Source organism: Cebus imitator, unplaced genomic scaffold (assembly GCF_001604975.1).
Source record: "Cebus imitator isolate Cc_AM_T3 unplaced genomic scaffold, Cebus_imitator-1.0 Scaffold99, whole genome shotgun sequence".
Lineage (NCBI taxonomy): Eukaryota > Metazoa > Chordata > Mammalia > Primates > Cebidae > Cebus > Cebus imitator.
Window position 1 is genome coordinate 4,866,480 of NW_016107414.1, and position 17,698 is coordinate 4,884,177.

Here is a 17,698-nt window from a genome sequence, read left to right on the forward strand (position 1 = left end):
TTTTTTTTTCTTTTTTGAGATCGGGTCTCACTGTGTCACCCAGGCTAAAGTGCGGTGGTGCAGTCTCAGCTTACTGCAACCTCCGCTTCCCAGGTTCAAGCCATTCATCTGTGTTAGCCTCCTAAGTAGCTGGGATTATAGGCACCCACCAACGCACCCAGCTGATTTTTGCATTTTTAGTAGAGATGGAGTTTCACAATGTTGGCCAGGCTGGTTTCAAACTCCTGACGTAAGTGATCCAATTGCCTCAGCCTCCCAAAGTACTAGGATTACAGGCATGAGCCTGTAATGGATCATGTCCAACATTGATCCATTTCCTTAGCATGGGTATCTTTCTTAGATTTTTATGCTCATTTTTTTTATTGTGTACGCTTTTCTGTTTCAATAACCCTTATAATCCATTTGACATTCTTCTATATCTAGCCTAGATCCCTGTACTTTGAACTCCACATTGTATTTCTAGCTCCCTCTTTGTTCTGTAGTCATGGAATGAGGATTTATGTATTGTGGTAGATATTGTGCTTAGTACTTGTCAGTACAGTGGTGAGCAAAACAGATGCACCTCTGTCCTCCTGAGTTTGTTGGCGGAAGTACTCACTTACCTCAGACTCGTCATATATCTAAACTACTCCCGTCCCTCTACATCTCCCTGCTTCCCAAAGTTCACAGGGAAGCACACACTTCTCATTTTCATAGTAGAGCTTGTAGATTGATGAGGAAGCCAGTGCAATTGTGTAGGTCAAAATAATAAAATTCTGAATTAAGACAGTGGTAGTAGTAGAATAATCATTTGTTGGTTATCTGCTTTATCCATTAGATTGTGAGCACCCTGAAGGTAGAGAATGCCTTTCGTCTTTGTATCCCCAGTGCTGAACTTAATGTCGGAGGTCAAGTAGTAGGCATTCAGAAAGTATTTGAATAAATTAGTGAATGAGGTAATTTATTAAATGTTCAGAGGATATACAGCATTAGAGATGAAAGGTGTAGTTCAGTTCCCTATGAAGACAATCATATTAAAATGATAAATAGTATCTGGTTCAGGAAACATGAATTGGAACAGTGAAGTTTTACTTTGGTGTGTTGGTGATAAAATTTTGTCCTCGGTTATCCTTTCTTCACCTTTACCTGTTTGTAGTAACTTTAGTAATCTTGTTTTCCTAGTGTTTAATGCCTGAGTACTTTGAGCCTCAGATTGAAGACGTAAGTGAAGCTGCCCTGAAGGAACGAATCAAGCTCAGAAAAATCAAAGCCTCTGTGGATATGTTTGATCAGCTTTTGCAAGCAGGTGACTGAGTTCAATTAAAGCCCCTCTAAGCAAATGGGCTTTGAAGTGGGCCCGTTATATGATTCAGATATTTTAAGTAAAAGTTACAGGTCCTACTATACTTACTCTGCTTTGATGGCCACATGCTTTAGATTTTTAATAGTTTAAGTATTTTACTTTTAGCTTTGTGTTATTTAAGAATTATAGGTGAGGAGACAAAAAAAACAAAACAAAGAATTATAGGTGAGATAGAATTGCAGCTTTCTTGGTTTATTGTAGCACTGGTAGAGAAATTGCATCACTCTTCTACCTTAGCTTCTGTTTTTAGTGTTAGGTAGGTACACAGTGGTCCCAGAGTTTCTGTACTATTTAAGAATGTTTGGAAGGCTGGGCCACAATACACAAGAAAGAAATATGTAAAAAAGAAAGCACATTGAACTGGGATCAGGGGCTTTGATGCTGGTGCTGTGTCACTAATTTTTCATAGCATTCAAAAAGTTACTTCTCAGAGCTTCTAGCTCTAAAATTGTGTGGTTCTGGTTTGGAGCTGAATGTAAACTTCCAGGAGTACACATATAGATAGCACAGCTGATCAGTCACCATGAAAATGTGCATATAGCATTATCAGAAGCAGCTGGCATTCAGTAGTTAGAATCTAGAGTTCTGTTTGGTGATTTAGGATTAACATGGAAACTGAACTGAATCATACATTTGAACACAAAAAACATTAGCAGAAAGCTATGTTTGAGAATTTTGGTGTGTAGCTTAGTACAGCATCAGATGTATAGCTGAGTCATGGCATTAGATTATAATTTAGTGAGGCGCTTCCCTCTGCTTGTTAATATGATCGACATCTGGTGTGAGTCTGCATTAAAGTTCTTAGTGCTAAGGCTTATCTTTTTCTAGTTTTACCCCCTCTCTTGGGTAGGTGTGTATCGTCCTTCAGTAAAGACACGTGTCAGACCCATAGCTCAGTAACAAAGTGAGCTAACACGCCAGGGAAAGGATACTAGAAAATTTCATTGTCAGGCCCCTAATCTAGCCATCTCACATACTTAATTCTGTAATACGTTATTTATTGGTGTGTGTCAGTAATCTTATGAAGGAGACTATTAGATATTTTTTCCAGGGTCTCATAGTTCTGAGATGGTATGAACCAGTTGCTTCTCCACAGCGTGTACCTTCTTTACCTGCCCTGCTTTCTATTCTGGGCTTTTAAATTTTCTGATAGGCATTTTAAATTTATCAGTATATTTTGTTTAGAAAGATGCATTTACTGGCTGAGCATGGTGGCGCACACCTGTCATCCTAGACTTTGGGAGGCCAAAACAGGAGGATTGTTTGAGCCCAGGAGTTCAAGACCAAGCAGGGCAACATAGTGAGAACTCATCTCAACAACAAATTTAAAAATTAGCCAGGCTAGTGGCACATACCTGTAGTTGCAGCCGCTGTGGAGGCTAAGGTGGGAGGATCACTTGAGTCCAGGAGTTCAGTGTGGTAGTAAGCTATGATCATGTGCTTGTACTCCAGCCTGGGCGACAGAATGAGACTCTGTCTCAAAACAAAATCAAAAACAAGAGATGCATTTTTGGGCAAAATGGGCTGTTTTTCTTTTAAAATAGCCCATTATATTTCATACTTCTCTTCCTCTTGTTCCCCTTTTACCCTTTTTGATGAGTGTTAAGATGAGGGCATAATGTTTTGAACAATTTTTAAAAGACTTCTATAGTTAGACAGTTGTGTTTCCAGGCAAGTTTTTAATGAGTATCTGGATCCGAATGGAATAATTCTACTTGCATTTGTTCAAATGGACCTGGGCTGGGGGAACTAAGTGGGGCTAGTTTGCAGAGTGTTGAGTTTGGAGATGATAATTAAAACCATGATGTAGTTTGACTGTAGTGAGTACACAAAATAAGTGAGCACAGGCTCAAACTTCAACTTGTGTTTTAATCCTTTCTGTCACATTATGTGGTTAATAGGGGATATGTCCCTGTCTGCATCACTCCAGGTGTTTTAAGTTGATGTTGAGTGCATAAAGTAGTGGACAACATTATGTAGCCAAGACCATAGCTAATAGAAAAAAATGAGGCATTTTAATGTAACAGGCTTCGTTCTTCAGTGTTTCAGGGTTTCTTTCCGTTTCTCTCTCTCACCCACAGGAACCACTGTGTCTCTTGAAACAACAAATAGTCTCTTGGATTTATTGTGTTACTATGGTGACCAGGAGCCCACAACTGATTATCATTTTCAACAAACTGAACAGTCAGAAGAATTGGTAATAACTGTTGGCCTTGATTTTTTTTTTCTCTTAAGCTTCTTTTTGAGGAAATTGCTTTTAAAAATAAGATGGGTTCTTGTGCCATGTGTCAGGGTAGTAGTAAGAGATTTGTACTGAGATGCGTGGTATGATAGCCTTGATAAAAAGTGGTGCAGGAGGAAGAGAGATTTTAAACAGTTCTGTCCTAGTTTACTTCTTAACAATATGTTGTCCTCGCCTGCTTCATATTAAGGCAAAGCTTTGATCGGAAACGTTTGGGATGGCCTGTGTCATTTAGAGTAATAACGTGATGTATTCTGGCCAGGGAAAAAGACTCCATGGCTGGGCCTCCTCAAAAAGTTGTGTGGCCGTTGAGCACATTAGAGTAGATGTGTTTGGGTATGGAAAGATTCATCTGATAAGTGGAAAACAGGTTATCAGCAGTGTATATTCCATTTTTGTAAAAATGTTTTTACAAATGCATAAGAAAAAAATCATGATGGAATAATTGGTGTTTTTCTTTGTTTCTATCTTTGCTCTTTGACCGACTAAATGTGGATTTTTTTTCCCCCTTCAGAGATGATGTCTCAGTCTGTCACCCAGGGTGCAGTGCAGTGATGCTATCGCAGCTTACTGCAGCCTTTAACTCCTGGGCTCAAGTGTTCCTCCTTCCTCATTCTCCCAAGTAGCTGGGACCACAAGTGTGGGCTGCCACGCCTGGCCAGTTTTTTTTTGGGTGGAGTTGGGGGGTAGACATAGGATCTTGCTGTATTGCCCAGGATGGTCTTGAACTCTGGGGCTCCAGTGATCCTTCAGCCTCCCAAAGTTTTGGGATTACTGGCCACTGCACCTGGCCAAATGTGATTATTCATGTAAAGAACCTTACATTTTTTTAAGTGCATAGGCAGTAGGTTGCAGTTACACCTTGCTTTCCAAAGCATCACTTCCTGAAGACCGTTCTGGTTGGTCTCTGCCTCTCCAGCGTCAGCTCTTCAGGCAAGCAGGCTACAGAGCCAGCACTGACCCCTGCAATGCCAATCAAGCCCATATCACTCTACGTCAGCCTCATCCCAGACCTTGGTTTATAAATAAAGGATGAGATTTAGTCTTTTAAAAAGCCTTAGGTTGCTTGGGTGAGTGTTAGACGTTAACTGTATGTTGCTTATCTTGCTTTCACCCTGACAGTTTATCTGCATGGATCAAGCCAGATGTAGTCTCTGAGGAAATAGGCTGTCTTGTTTGGTTTTCCTCTTTCTTTCTGAGGACCAAGCTGTATAGGGAACTTGCCTCATCATGTCTTTAGGCTGTCACTTGTTGCTTTAAAGGTCAATTTGGCTTTTCATCTGTGGATTCACTGAATTGCACTTAAGAATAACGGCATAGGCGTAAGCATTACTGGGCTTCTTCTTTGCCTTCTGCTAGATCTGTGTTTCCTTTTTTTTTTTTCTAGTTCCCTTTGCCTTTCTGATTTTGAGTAGTCTGGGAAATACATTCCATTGCCTTAACTTTTATTTCTCTGATGATTATTTATTTCAGGAAGAGGAAAATAATGAGAAATCTAGGAGGAAAGGTGGTCATCAGTTTGGAGTTACATGGCGGTATGTCACACATAATTAGAAACTTGAATTACAGTTTCTTATGGCACATGGAATGTGCCCCATCACCCCTTGAAGATGTTATCTTGTGATGTTCTAAAATAATTGATTTTTATTGTGCAATATAAATTTCACTCTTTGTATTTATGTACATTTAGGCCTTTTTTCAGTAAGGTCTTTATCTCCATTCAGCAACATAAGAATCTGTTGGGAGGTTGGCTCTTGTTTTTTTCCTCATCTATTTAACTCAGCGTGACTTTCATGTAGTTTCATTAATAGTGCTACCTTGGAATATATACCTCTAATTCTGAAAGATTTAATATTTTTGTTTACAAACAATACACAGACAGTAGAATGTACTGCTAAATTAAGACTACTGACCAACATGTAGAAATATATAGCAGCTTGAATGAAAGGTGATATAACCTAATTAAAGGTGATATAACCTGATTACATTGGAGAATTTAAGTTAACTGGGTGTCTAAAAGGAAGATATTTCATGTGGATGTTTGGAGAGGGAAGCTACCATGATTATCTAAAACTGTTATTGAAGTGATAAATTTAATAGAATGAAAGATTAAATTCATTGGGCTAGGCCAGGCGCAGTGCCTCATACCTGTAATCCTGGCACCATGGGAGGCTGAGGCAGGTGGATCAGTTGAGATCAGGAGTTCTAGACCAGCCTGGCCAACATAGTGAAACACCGTCTCTACTAAAAATATTAGCCAGATGTGATGGCACATGCCTGTAATCCCAGCTACTTGAGAGGTGGAGGCAGGAGAATCACTTAAACCCGGGAGGCGGAGGTTGCAGTGAGCCAAAATTGCACCACCGTGCTCCAGCCTGGGTGACAGAGCAAGACTTTGTCTAAAAAAAAAAAAAAAAAAAAAAAACAATTCTTGGGGTAGAGGTTAATACTTTTGCATAGTGGTTGTGAGCATAGACTTAGGAGTAGGATCTTGGCTCAAATCTTGATTCTGTCTGATTTCCACAAATAGTTAAGAGGCAAATCAAGGTACAGGATAGTTTGTATAACAGGGTACCATTTATTTATTTATGAAATGTGAGAAGAGATGAAGGTAGAATATGACAGGAAGGATCCAAAAGAAACCATTGTCAGTGGTTGCCTCTGGGGAGTAGTATCTGAAGACTGAAGAATGGTGGGGAAACTTTAGTAGGGACTTTGTCATATAGTTAGTTGCTGCTTGTTTTTAATACTGTGGATATTTATATACTTGCTTATAAACATTTCATTTTCAATTTTAATTCTACCACTTAATCTGTAAAGCCCTGACAACACATTAAGGTTTTTAAGCCTTGATTTTCCTCATTTTCAAAATGATGATAAACATAACTCCCCATAAGAATTGAGATGATGTATGTAAAGTACTTGGCATGTTGCTCAGAACATGATAAACTGTCAGTAAATTGTGGTAGCTCTCATTGGTATCCTGTTGCCCTGATTCACATTTACTCTCTTGTGCCTAGAGCAGAAAACAACGCTGAGAGAATCTTTTTTCTAATGCCAGAGAAAAATGCACATTCATATTGCACAATGATCCGAGGAATGGTGAAGGTACATTTGTTTTTATTTATTTTTATCTTGAATTTCCACCCATTAGGGTGTTTCAGTCTCAGAACCACTAACATTTTGGGTCAGATAATTTGTTGTTGGGGCTGTCCTGTAGAATATTAGTAGCTCCCTGGCTTCTACCCACACTTCTCCCCCACCTTTAGTTTTTACAAATAAAAATATGTTCAGGCATTGCCAATGGGTAGAAAACCACTAACATAGAGTATGAATTTCATGAGAACAGGAGCCTGATCTATTGTGTTTACAACTCTATTACCAAACTCTAGGACAGAAATGTGCAAGGACATCTGAAGTAAGTGAATTTGATGATGCTTAATTTTTCCTTTTCCTTTTCCAGCACCGGGCTTATGAGCAGGCATTAAACTTGTACACTGAGTTACTAAACAACAGACTCCGTGGTGAGTTTGAGAACTCCCCTCCAACCCTTTCTCCATTTCATTCTTTCTCTTAATTGTCTGTGTGAAGGCTTTGGATCTTACCTCAGTCATTGGCCTACACTTTGTCTTTTCCTGTGGCATAGGTGATTAAAGCAAGAGTGGAGATCCAGAGAGGAGAGTGGTTTTCCAGTTTTGTGGACATGTGATTAGCCAAGGGACACATAGGAATGACCACTTTGCCTTAAACTCAGCCATTTAGGGATTAATCTTTAGCCCTAAATTTTATCATTTTATTCTTTTACAGCTGATGTATACACATTTAATGCAGTGATTGAAGCAACTGTATTGGTGATAAATGGGAAATTTGATGAAAAATGGCATAATACCCTGGTAAGGAGGAATCCTCAGTTTATTTTTTAATAGGGCTTAAACACTCTACCAGAAATACATGGGCTGGTAAGGCGTGATGGCTCAAGTCTATAATACCAGCACTTTGGGAGACAGAAGCGGGCATATCACCTGAGGCCAGGAGTTTGAGGCCAACATGGTAAAACCCTATCTCTACAAAAAATTAGCCGGGCATGGTGGCATGCGCCTATAATCCCAGCTACTTGGGAAGCTGAGGCAAGAGAATCGGTTGAATCTGGGAGGCAGAGGTTGCCATGAGCCAAGATACACTGCACCCCAGCCTGGGCAACAGAGCAAGACTTTGTCTCAAAAAAGAAAAAGAAATAACATGGGCTGGAGACAGCATTTATGAGCATGTGTATGACAGTCACTGTGTAGCAGTTACCTGTTCACCATCCTTCCCGAAGCCCTGTAACTCAGCTGTGTCTGGCACATGAGAAGAAAAAATTACTTGGCCTAGAGTATACAGCTAGAATTCTAACCACTTTAAGAATTCATTTATTTTTCGTAATAGTTTTTCTCTTACAAAGGAATGCGTAAATGCATATTTGTTGTCAAATTCCTATCACATGTAAGTTGAAAAAGTTGAAATCACTGAATTGATTCTCATCTAGTAACTTAACAATAGAAATGGCCAGGCGTGGTGGGTCATGCCTGTAATCCCAGCACTTTGGGAGGCCGAAGCTGGTGGATTACCTGAGATCAGGAGTTCGTGACCAGCTTTACTAACATGGTGAAACCCTGTCTCTACTAAAAATACAAAGGTTAGCCAGGCATTGTGGTACACTCCTGTAATCCCAGCTACTTGGGAGGCTGAGGCAGGAGAATCACTTGAACCTGGGAGGCAGAGGTTGCAGTGAGCCAAGATTGTACCACTATACTCCAGCCTGGGCAATAAGAAGGAAACTCCATCTCAAAAGGAATAGAAACAGTTTTTTATGTCATATGGGTCTATTATTTTCGAGTCTTTCCTTGGAAAACTCTCATAGGTAGAAGACTGAAAACAGATAACCACCTTAATCAAGTGGGATGGATGTTTGAATTAGCGGGCTTCTTTGAAAGGCAGAATCATGGAACCTGCTGATTAACAGACTGTTCTTAAAATAGGGATGGAGTTGCTAACCTGCTTTAAACATAGCAAGAAAGCTAAATTCTTTATTTTGTATGAAATATAGGTTATTGGACAAATCACCCAAACATAAAACATAGTTGTTTTTTATTCAACTAGGAGCTACTAAGACACATGGTTGCACAGAAGGTGAAACCAAATCTACAAACTTTCAATACCATTCTGAAATGTCTCAGAAGATTTTATGGAACTGCAAGAGTACCAGCCTTGCAGACTTTACGTGAAATGAAAACCATTGGAATAGGTGAGGATGTGTCCTTGAGTCCTCTGAAGACAGAGACTGTGCCAGCCAGAGGTTTCAGGGCCACATAAGCAAAGAAGATCTGTAAATTCTTCTGCTTACATAATATGATGGAAATTTTATTTCCACATTTGGCACATTTAATTACATGTACTTATTGTGGTGGAAGGGCCTTTATCATCTTAGCGTTCATTAGTATTTTAGGCACTTTGTTTATGGATCTGCTGAATCTGAGGAGAATTGATTGCTTTGAGTTAGCTGGTTTTAAATTCATGACATTTTTCTAGCGTAATTAGATATTTAAACCTAAGTGTGTACTAGTACATTGTATACTTTTCATTAACTACTTTATTGAAAGTTGCATTAGGAATCAATTCACCTTAATATATTTTATTGTTCTCAGTGAAGAATGTGACTGATAAGTATTTGGACTTTCAAAAGTGATATAGTCTTTATGATAGTTTTTCACCTTTACATTAATGAGTTGGAAAATACATTTGTTCAAAGGAATAGAAATGTATCTTTTGCTTAAATGTTAAAATTGACATGTTTTTAATTCAGTTTGTCTCAGTAAGCTCTATGTTGGATTGCTTGTTTTTATCTCATTCTTTATTTTTTCTATCCACCTGGTAATTTGAGAACCCTCGCTTGCGACATATCACCATATTATTCAGCTGTTTTACCACCCTGGTATGTATGGCCCTAGATTGTGTTAATTTATATAGAAAATTGACCAGTTATTTTAAATCGATGTGATTGTTGCAGGTTTTCTTCTCTGCATATGAATTAAGAAAAGAGAATTTGTAAATTAACCTCTACAGCCTAATAAATTATGTTGTCACATTAGTGTTCGGTAGCCATGTATCTAGTGGCTACCACATTTAGTGCAGGTTCAGAGCATTTCTATCTTTGCTGAAAGTTCGTGGACGTTGCTGTTCCAGAGGAAAGGTGAAATTGTGAAGCCTTTTGGGAGGACCTCTAGGGTTCATTCGTTGTCAACTTTTAGGTCAGTAAGTTTGAGTTGGAGCTCTGCCCTGTCGATGGACTTTGGAGAGAGGCACACCTGAGCTGAGATCTCAGCTCTACCATTTATTTACCAGTTATGTCAAAGCTGCTGGATACCTACCTGAGGAATAGCATCAGGGTGTGCTAGTTAAATGAATTCCACACCGTGTCCGCTACTATGCTTGGAAAGCACATGCTAGGCACTCAGAATCTTTTGGTTCTTCTCCATTTATTCTCAGCCTAAGAAATAACCCTTGGGTTCAGAATTGACGGTTCTAGTCATTCTTTCTTGTGATAGACTATAAAAATTACAGAAGGAAACTTGATTCTCTCTGTTTGGAGGACTAATTTTGTAAAATCCATATCCTCATCTATAGAGGCAAGTTTTATCTTTAGGAAAAGGAACCAGTTAATTGACTGTACCTTGGAAACAGATAAACAGTTTCCATAATTGTGTCCCCCAAAATTTTACTCAACCTTGGGGAGATATTCCTTTGCTCTATAACTGTCATTATGGGTTTAATTGCTAATCAAAGTCAGATGTACTTAGAAAGGGGAAAGGGCTTGCTGGGGGAAAGGGCTTCTGGGGAAGCTGTGTTGGTTTGTCGTAGATATATAAATGGGCTGTTTGCAATAATAATTTTGGCTTACACCTGTAATCCCAGCAATTTGGGAAGCCGAGACAGGATGATTGCTTGAGTCCAGGAGTTTGAAACCAGCCTGGATAACATAAAGAAACCCCCATGTCTACTAAACTTGAAAAAAATTAGCTGGGCATGGTGGTGCACACTTGTAGTACCAGCTCTTCAGGAGGGTGAGGCAGGAGGATTGCTTGTGGCCAGGAGGTTGAAACTGCAGTGAGCTGTGTTTGCCTCACTGCACTTCAGCCTAGGTGACAGAGCGAGACCCTGTCTCAATAATAATATTTCTAGGAATTTACCCAAAGGAGAGAGCCTAAAATCACAAACAATACATTAAAAAGAGAATATTATATAACTAATAAAATTAAGAATGTTAGCAAAGGGAAACATGCTTGAGGAAATTGTGAAACTCTTCTCTATACTGTCGTTACAACTCTACTACCACTTACGTACAGAACGGGTAGGGAAAGGAGTGTAGAGAAGCATTTGGGAATATTGTAGATGATTTTCTGATCTGTTAGTGCTCAGTTCATGTTATTTTTAAGGACTGCCCTATCCATTAATTCTAGTTTACTTTTTCTTGACCACATTCTCATTATATTTAAAAGGAACACAAATGATTACTAGAAGAAAACATTTTTGGCCGGGCGTGGTGGCTCACACCTATAGTCCCAGCACCTTGGGAGGCCAAGGCGGGTGGATCACAAGGTTAGGAGTTCAAGATCAGCCCAACCAACATGGAGAAACCCCGTCTCTACTAAAATTACAAAAAATTAGCCAGGCATGGTGGTAGGCGCCTGTAGTCCAAGCTGTTCGGGCGACTAAAGCAGGAGAATCACTTGAACCCAGAAGGCGGAGGTTGCAGTAAGCCAAGATTGTGCCATTGCACTCCAGCCCGGGTGACAGTACAAGACTCTGTCTCAAAAACAAAACAAAACTTTGTTTGTTTTTGTAAGTATGCTGGTTTGGAGAGGGAGTGTGTGTTACTGTGTGCCTCCCACTCCAGTAGGTCAAGCTTCATGTGAAGAGACTAAAGGAAGGGGAAAGTCTCAGTAGAGCACGTGGACAGAGACCTGTGATTATTCCAGATTTTACAAAGAACTGCTCTCTGCAGCATGCAGTGGTTCCTTTAGCAAGCATTGGCCTCCCCCCAGCTCTATGCCAGGACTTAGGCTGGAGGTGGAGGAAGGAGAAATGTGTCCCTTTGTACTAGGTACTCTGAGTTTGCTGGTGGTAAAGGAAGGGGATTAAACACATTTATTTTCTTCTTCTGCAGGAAACACTTCAAAGGGATCATCTTTCATCATCTATGATATAATGAATGAATTAATGGGAAAGAAATTTTCTCCAAAGGACCTGGAGGATGGTATGTACAGAAATCACTTTAGTTTCCTCCTCTAAAGATAGGGCTGGTTTCCCTGAGTGCTATTTAGAGGCCTTGTAATCCCTTAGCTTAGTAGTATTTTTTTCCATTTTATTTTTAAATAAATGTGAGTAAGTAATAGGTGTATATAGCTTAGTAATATTTTTTATGGGATTAATTTCTAAAGGTATAATTGCTAAATCAAAATAATATTGTAATGTGTTTTTTCTGAGAAAGCCAAAATGTCAATGGCACATTCCTGCCTCTCTTAAGATTTTATGTTCTCAGCTTTATCTTATATGTTACCAGTTTTGTTGGCAGGATTTTTGTTACTGTTACTGACTTGAAACTATATTTTATCCTTCATAACCAAAGCTCTTGTGAACTTTGATTTTCAGATAAGTTTTTTCATTCAGCCATGAGAGTAGTAAGTATCATTTCTTTCTTAATTCGCTATCCATTTCCTAAATTTATCTGTAATTGGAGGGTTCTCCTGGTTCTTTTCACTTTCTCTTACTTCTGTTCATGTCTTTGCTTCTGGTTTTCTTCTTTCTCTAAAATCTCTCTATATATTTTGAGATGGAGGTTCGCTGTGTCACCCAGGCTAGAGGGCAGTGGCTCGCCGCAATCTCTGTCTCCTGGGTTCAAGCGATTCTTCTGCCTCAGCCTCCCGAGTAGCTGGGACTACAGGTGTGTGCCACCACAGCTGGCTAATTTTTGTATTTTTTTGGTAGACATGGAGTTTCATCACGTTGGTCAGGCTGGTCTTGAACTCCTGACCACCTCCCAAAGTGCTGGGATTGCAGGCGTAAGCCACCGCACTGGCCTAAAATCTCTACTTTTCAACCACGTAGTATCCCTACCCTGTGTTTACTGTTGACATTGACATTTTTTCATACTCCTGAACAGATAAGCTTCCATAATATTTCACATTTGCCTATTAGTAAGTTAAAATTGATAATGGTTTTTATTCTGGTTTATTTAATCATGCTTATCATAGGAAAAATTTCAGTCAGTTTTAGAATGACCCCTGTTCCCTAAGGGTAATTTAATTGCTTTACTATTAGGTTGGTGCAAAGGTAATTGCAGTTTTTGCCATTACTGTCAATGGTAAAATCCGCAATTACTTTTGCACCCACCTAATAGGTCATGTGGATCCTCCCAAGGTTTTTACTCTGGCTACTCAAGCATATGTACATCCAGCCATACTTTCAGAGTGTTTTATTTATTGACAGCAATCGATATTTCATAGGAAGAAATAACTATAACTTAACTTTTCTGTGGGTAGACTCTGGAGTTATTTTCATGGAGGTTTTTACCAGTCCAGACTGTACTGCAGGAGTCTTTTGTGCACTTGACTGGATGTTTTTACAGGATTAATTCTAAAGGTATAATTGCTAAATCAAAATAATATTGTAATAAATTTCACAGACCTTGGCATTTGTCTGCCCCACCCCATTTCTTATAACTTATTTGCCATCAACCAATAATATGTTGAATCAACATTATGTACTTTCACAAGATGCTCTACTGTTTTTCTTCATTTAATAAACCACTGGCTGATAGGATATCAGAATGATACTTACTACTTGCAAATTTTCAGTGCTCATCTCTCAGAGATCTAGAACTTGCCTACCAAATACATGGCCTTTTAAATACCGGAGACAACCGGAAATTCATTGGACCTGATCGTTGGCGTGATTTCTATTAGTAAGTGTGTTGGAAATGTATCCTTTTGCATGAGTTATTAGATTCTGCAAGTGGGAGGCTATTGATGTTCCTTCATACCTCGCCTCTGGTTTTAGGCAGTATGCCAATGATTTAATAGGACAGGTTAATTGAGCTCTTAGGAATTAAAGCAGTGGTAAAACTGTCAAATTTGGAAGTCTAGTTTGTGTCCTTTGAGGTTTTTTGTTTTTTTTGGCAACACTTTAAAATCCACATATCTTTTTCTGTTTTCAAATTGTTACAGCAGGGTGAACCCTGAAAATTTCCTCTCACCCCCTCCTTGCTTTTGTATTCAAAGATCAAGAGGAACCCAGAGATACTCCCTAAATGGATTTGCTTTTAGGCAGATAAGAATATGAATTTAAGAAGGCAACCTGTTAATAGGTGTGTGAGGATTGTTTTCTGCGCATCTCCATCCTTATTTTACATTGACTGTTTTAAAAATGAATTTGAAATTCTGTATCTATTCACCATGACCTAAGAGTATACAGAGGAAGCATTTAGAAATGACCAGTTGAGGGTAAGAAGGTGTTTAATTGGGAAGTTGAGCACATACCGGCAGGTCTTAAACCAAGTATTGGCTCATTAACTTGAAATTGTAAATATTTTGAAATTCTTTGTAATATATGCTGTAATTTTACTCATTATTTCCCCTGTTGTTGGACATAGGGATTTTAGACTAAACATATTTTGCTCTTCATCACAGTTCTAGGTTCTTCAATTTGATTTGTCTAATGGAACAAATTGATGTCACCTTGAAGTGGTATGAGGACCTGATACCTTCAGTAAGATGGTTCATTACTTGTTATTTATCATTGTAGATGAATTTGTGGGTTTCTGCAGGTTAATTCTTTAAAAATGTGTTTCTCTTAATCAGGCCTTCTTTCCCCGCGCCCAAACATTGATAGATCTTCTCCAAGCACTGGATGTAGCCAATCGGCTGGAAGTGATTCCTCAAATTTGGAAAGGTTAGTTTCGCTTTTGATGTGTCCAGACACTTCTCACCTCAGTGTCCTCTATTTTGATTAATGAATGTGCTGACATTAACGTTAGGGATGAAAACTTCCATTCTGAACTGAATGTGTTAGTTGAGATCTACTTCAAGGTCACATGCTCATGTTGCATGTTGGCTATCAGGAGAAAACTGTGTTGAAAATGACTTAAGTCAGTCCCTTCATGACATAGGAATGAGCTGAGTCTTGTGCACTGGTTGTGTGACATGACCCAAAGGAAATAAGTACTAATGACATGGCAGACCCTAAATCCGAATAAAGGTCTTTGACCCAAAAGTCTGTGCAGTTCCTCTGTGCCAGTGTTGCATCACTTTGCTAACCACAGTCATTGATGATTATGTTTCCAATAACCATGACCATCATGGGTGTGTGTGCTGCTCTGTCTTATGTGTATAAATTGTCTGCGAAATGAAATAGATACTCTATGTCTTCCACTAGGTGACTACTGTATTATAAAGTCAGGGGGCTCTAGTCCTGCCCTCCTGCTTCACAAGACTGCTCTAATGAGTAATAAAAGTACATCAAAAATTCCCAAGTGCTATATAAAACAGCATCTTACCACATGGAGCTGGTGGCCGCTCTCATGTAGTGCACATGCTGTGATTAATACTTCACTGGAACAAGGCCTAGGCATTGGCTTTTACGTTTATTCTACTGTGAATCCTGCTGGGTTTCTGGAATCCTGGGATAAGCCTAGAATAAAAGCAACTTGGCCAGGTGCAGTGTCTCACACCAGTAATCCCAACACTTTGGGAGACCAAGGCGGGTGGATCACGAGTTCAGGAGTTCAAGACCAGCTTGGCCAACATGGTGGAACCCCATTTTCTACTAAAAATACAAAAAATTAGCTGAGTGTGGTGGTGTGTGCCTGTAATCCCAGTCACTCAGGAGGCTGAGGCAGGAGAATCATGTGAACCTGGAAGGCAGAGGTTGCAGTGAGCTGAGATCGCACCATTGTACTCTAGCCCGAGGGACAGTGCAAGACTCCGTTTCAAAAAAAAAAAGTTGACAGTAAACGAGAGTGTTGGTTTTACATAACAATGATCACTCCTTGTTCCTTTCTTGTTTCAAGATAGTAAAGAATATGGTCACGCTTTGCGCAGTGACCTGAGAGAAGAGATCCTGACACTCATGGCAAGGGATAAGCACCCACCAGAGGTAGGCCTGAAACTCACCAGCCAATATATCCTCCCATAATGAAGTCTTTTAAAGACTAGCTTCCCTGATTTCATCTGCCAGTTTGGAGAGTTCTGCCACCCAAACCCATATTTGAGTGATGATACATTTAAACATATCTTGCCCTTAGCAGAATACTGTTCTTAAAGTTACCCTCTTTACTGTAGTTCAAAGCAAGCAATGTGAAATTAAGTTCTGTCTTCAGCTTTTTAAAAAATATCCACCTACAGAGGAAATGCATAGCTGAATTTGAAAGGTATGGCTAATCAGAATATTTATTCAGGACAACAGGGTCCTTTTTTTATTAAATTGTGTGATATACACAACATACTCAAATGGTAAAATGCATTGCTCAAATTTTAAGGGTCCTGTGGTAGTCTCCTGAACTGAAATTGTCATAAAATCAGTTAGGCAGTTCTGCTGACTCCTAAAGCTTCTTAGCTTCAGGTAGCTTTTGCTGACTGTGCCGCTGATATCAAATCTACATATGAAAACCAACCTGTCAGACAGACTGCTCTGGATTGGCCAGCTGTCTCTCTCAACTGTATAGCTGTCCTCTTTTTAAGGGCTGGGAGAACCCAGGAAGCCTGGTGAGTACAGTGCCGCAAGTATACACTTTGAAGCATTTGTATTTGGCTCTAAACATTGACCCACGCTGGTAGAGGTTCTCTCATTTGGCCGTATAACATGTATTTGATAGAGGGCCTGATTTTCTCAATCCACAGGCTGAGAATTATCTTTCTCTTTCTGCCTTCTGTGTCTATGGACAAGTAAGTCCCTTAATCTCATCACTCCACCTAAATGGACCAAAGATCAAAGAAACGTAGTTTTTGAAAGTGTTCTGGTCATTTGGGTTGTGGAGGTATTTTCAGATGCTTCTGCCACCCCACTCTTCAGCTTAAAATGTGGGCTGCGTACTTAGACTTCTGGAAGCTGGCATTACGCACATTAATTAAACCTGGCCTTGACCACAACCCATTCTTGGTTGGTGCTACTGCGTTCTGGTTATGTTTTTATCAGCACTTCATTCACATACTAATTTTTAGTGTTTGTGAATGGGAACCTCACACATATTCATTTTTCCGAAAATGAACAAAGGGATCTTTGTTGTAGGGGTAGTGACAGATGGTTTTCCTGTATTTTGTGTTGTATATAAATGTGTTTTCAGAGTCATAAGTGGGGGTGATTGTGCATGGCTCCTTGTACAAGAAAGTAACTTTATTTGACATCTGATTGTCAGCTATCTCCAGGAAAAGATAATGAAGGCTTGTCTTTGAGGCGTGACTCACACACATGCCTCTCCAGCAACTATGCTGCTAGTGACAGACATTTGACGTATGCATTTGGTTAGCTCAGGCAGTTTGACACACAAACTGCTTTAATGTGACTAGGCTGTGATGATTGGCGCAGGGGTACGGACCTCAGCTGATTCATGGGAGCTGAGTGTATGTGTTTCTCTTTTGTCCTGCATGTGGCGGGCCGATGGGGAGCACTTACATGAGACTGTTGCCTCAATCTGAGCCTGCTCTTCATAACAGAATTCTAAGACAGACTGAACCCATGCAGTATTTTAAGGGAGGGAAACAGCGTGGTTCTGTTCCATGCCTCTTTTCCTGCTGTGCACAGGATGAATTCTTCTACAAGGGGACAAATACAATTTGAGTATCCCTTTTCCAAAATGCTTGAGACCAGAAATGTATGGGATTTTTAGATTTTGGAGCATTTCTGGATTAGGTATATTCAACCTATATCAGCAAATCTCAACATTGGTAGTATATCAGGTTTCTCTGCGAAAATTGCAGTGTCAATATATGTCGTTTGGGGGAGTTGAAGCACCTGAGGTGATTCTCATGTACAGACAGGGTTGGGAGCTAGTAGAGCCCACAGATGTGTGTCTTCAAGAGCTT

General features: G+C 39.6%; 1 protein-coding gene and 1 non-coding gene across 5 annotated transcripts in view; both read left to right on the forward strand.

The window, feature by feature from the left end:
• The window catches only part of PTCD3 (pentatricopeptide repeat domain 3), a 30,874-nt gene that overhangs the window by 11,389 nt on the left and 1,787 nt on the right, over positions 1–17,698 (forward strand). For all 4 annotated transcript variants that reach the window (XM_017536631.2, XM_017536632.2, XM_037741364.1 and 1 more), the window contains 15 exons: positions 1,162–1,285; positions 3,424–3,539; positions 5,058–5,119; positions 6,605–6,692; positions 7,048–7,108; positions 7,392–7,477; positions 8,724–8,868; positions 9,505–9,555; positions 11,788–11,877; positions 12,273–12,301; positions 13,478–13,584; positions 14,309–14,387; positions 14,480–14,570; positions 15,688–15,773; positions 16,233–16,381. In XM_017536631.2, the coding sequence (XP_017392120.1) occupies positions 1,162–1,285; positions 3,424–3,539; positions 5,058–5,119; positions 6,605–6,692; positions 7,048–7,108; positions 7,392–7,477; positions 8,724–8,868; positions 9,505–9,555; positions 11,788–11,877; positions 12,273–12,301; positions 13,478–13,584; positions 14,309–14,387; positions 14,480–14,570; positions 15,688–15,773; positions 16,233–16,381 (1,364 nt within the window). The remainder of the gene's footprint in view (positions 1–1,161; positions 1,286–3,423; positions 3,540–5,057; positions 5,120–6,604; positions 6,693–7,047; positions 7,109–7,391; positions 7,478–8,723; positions 8,869–9,504; positions 9,556–11,787; positions 11,878–12,272; positions 12,302–13,477; positions 13,585–14,308; positions 14,388–14,479; positions 14,571–15,687; positions 15,774–16,232; positions 16,382–17,698) is intronic.
• Positions 17,180–17,316, forward strand: LOC119472413. The gene has a single exon (XR_005201567.1). It is a non-coding gene; the product is annotated as a small nucleolar RNA SNORD94 (small nucleolar RNA).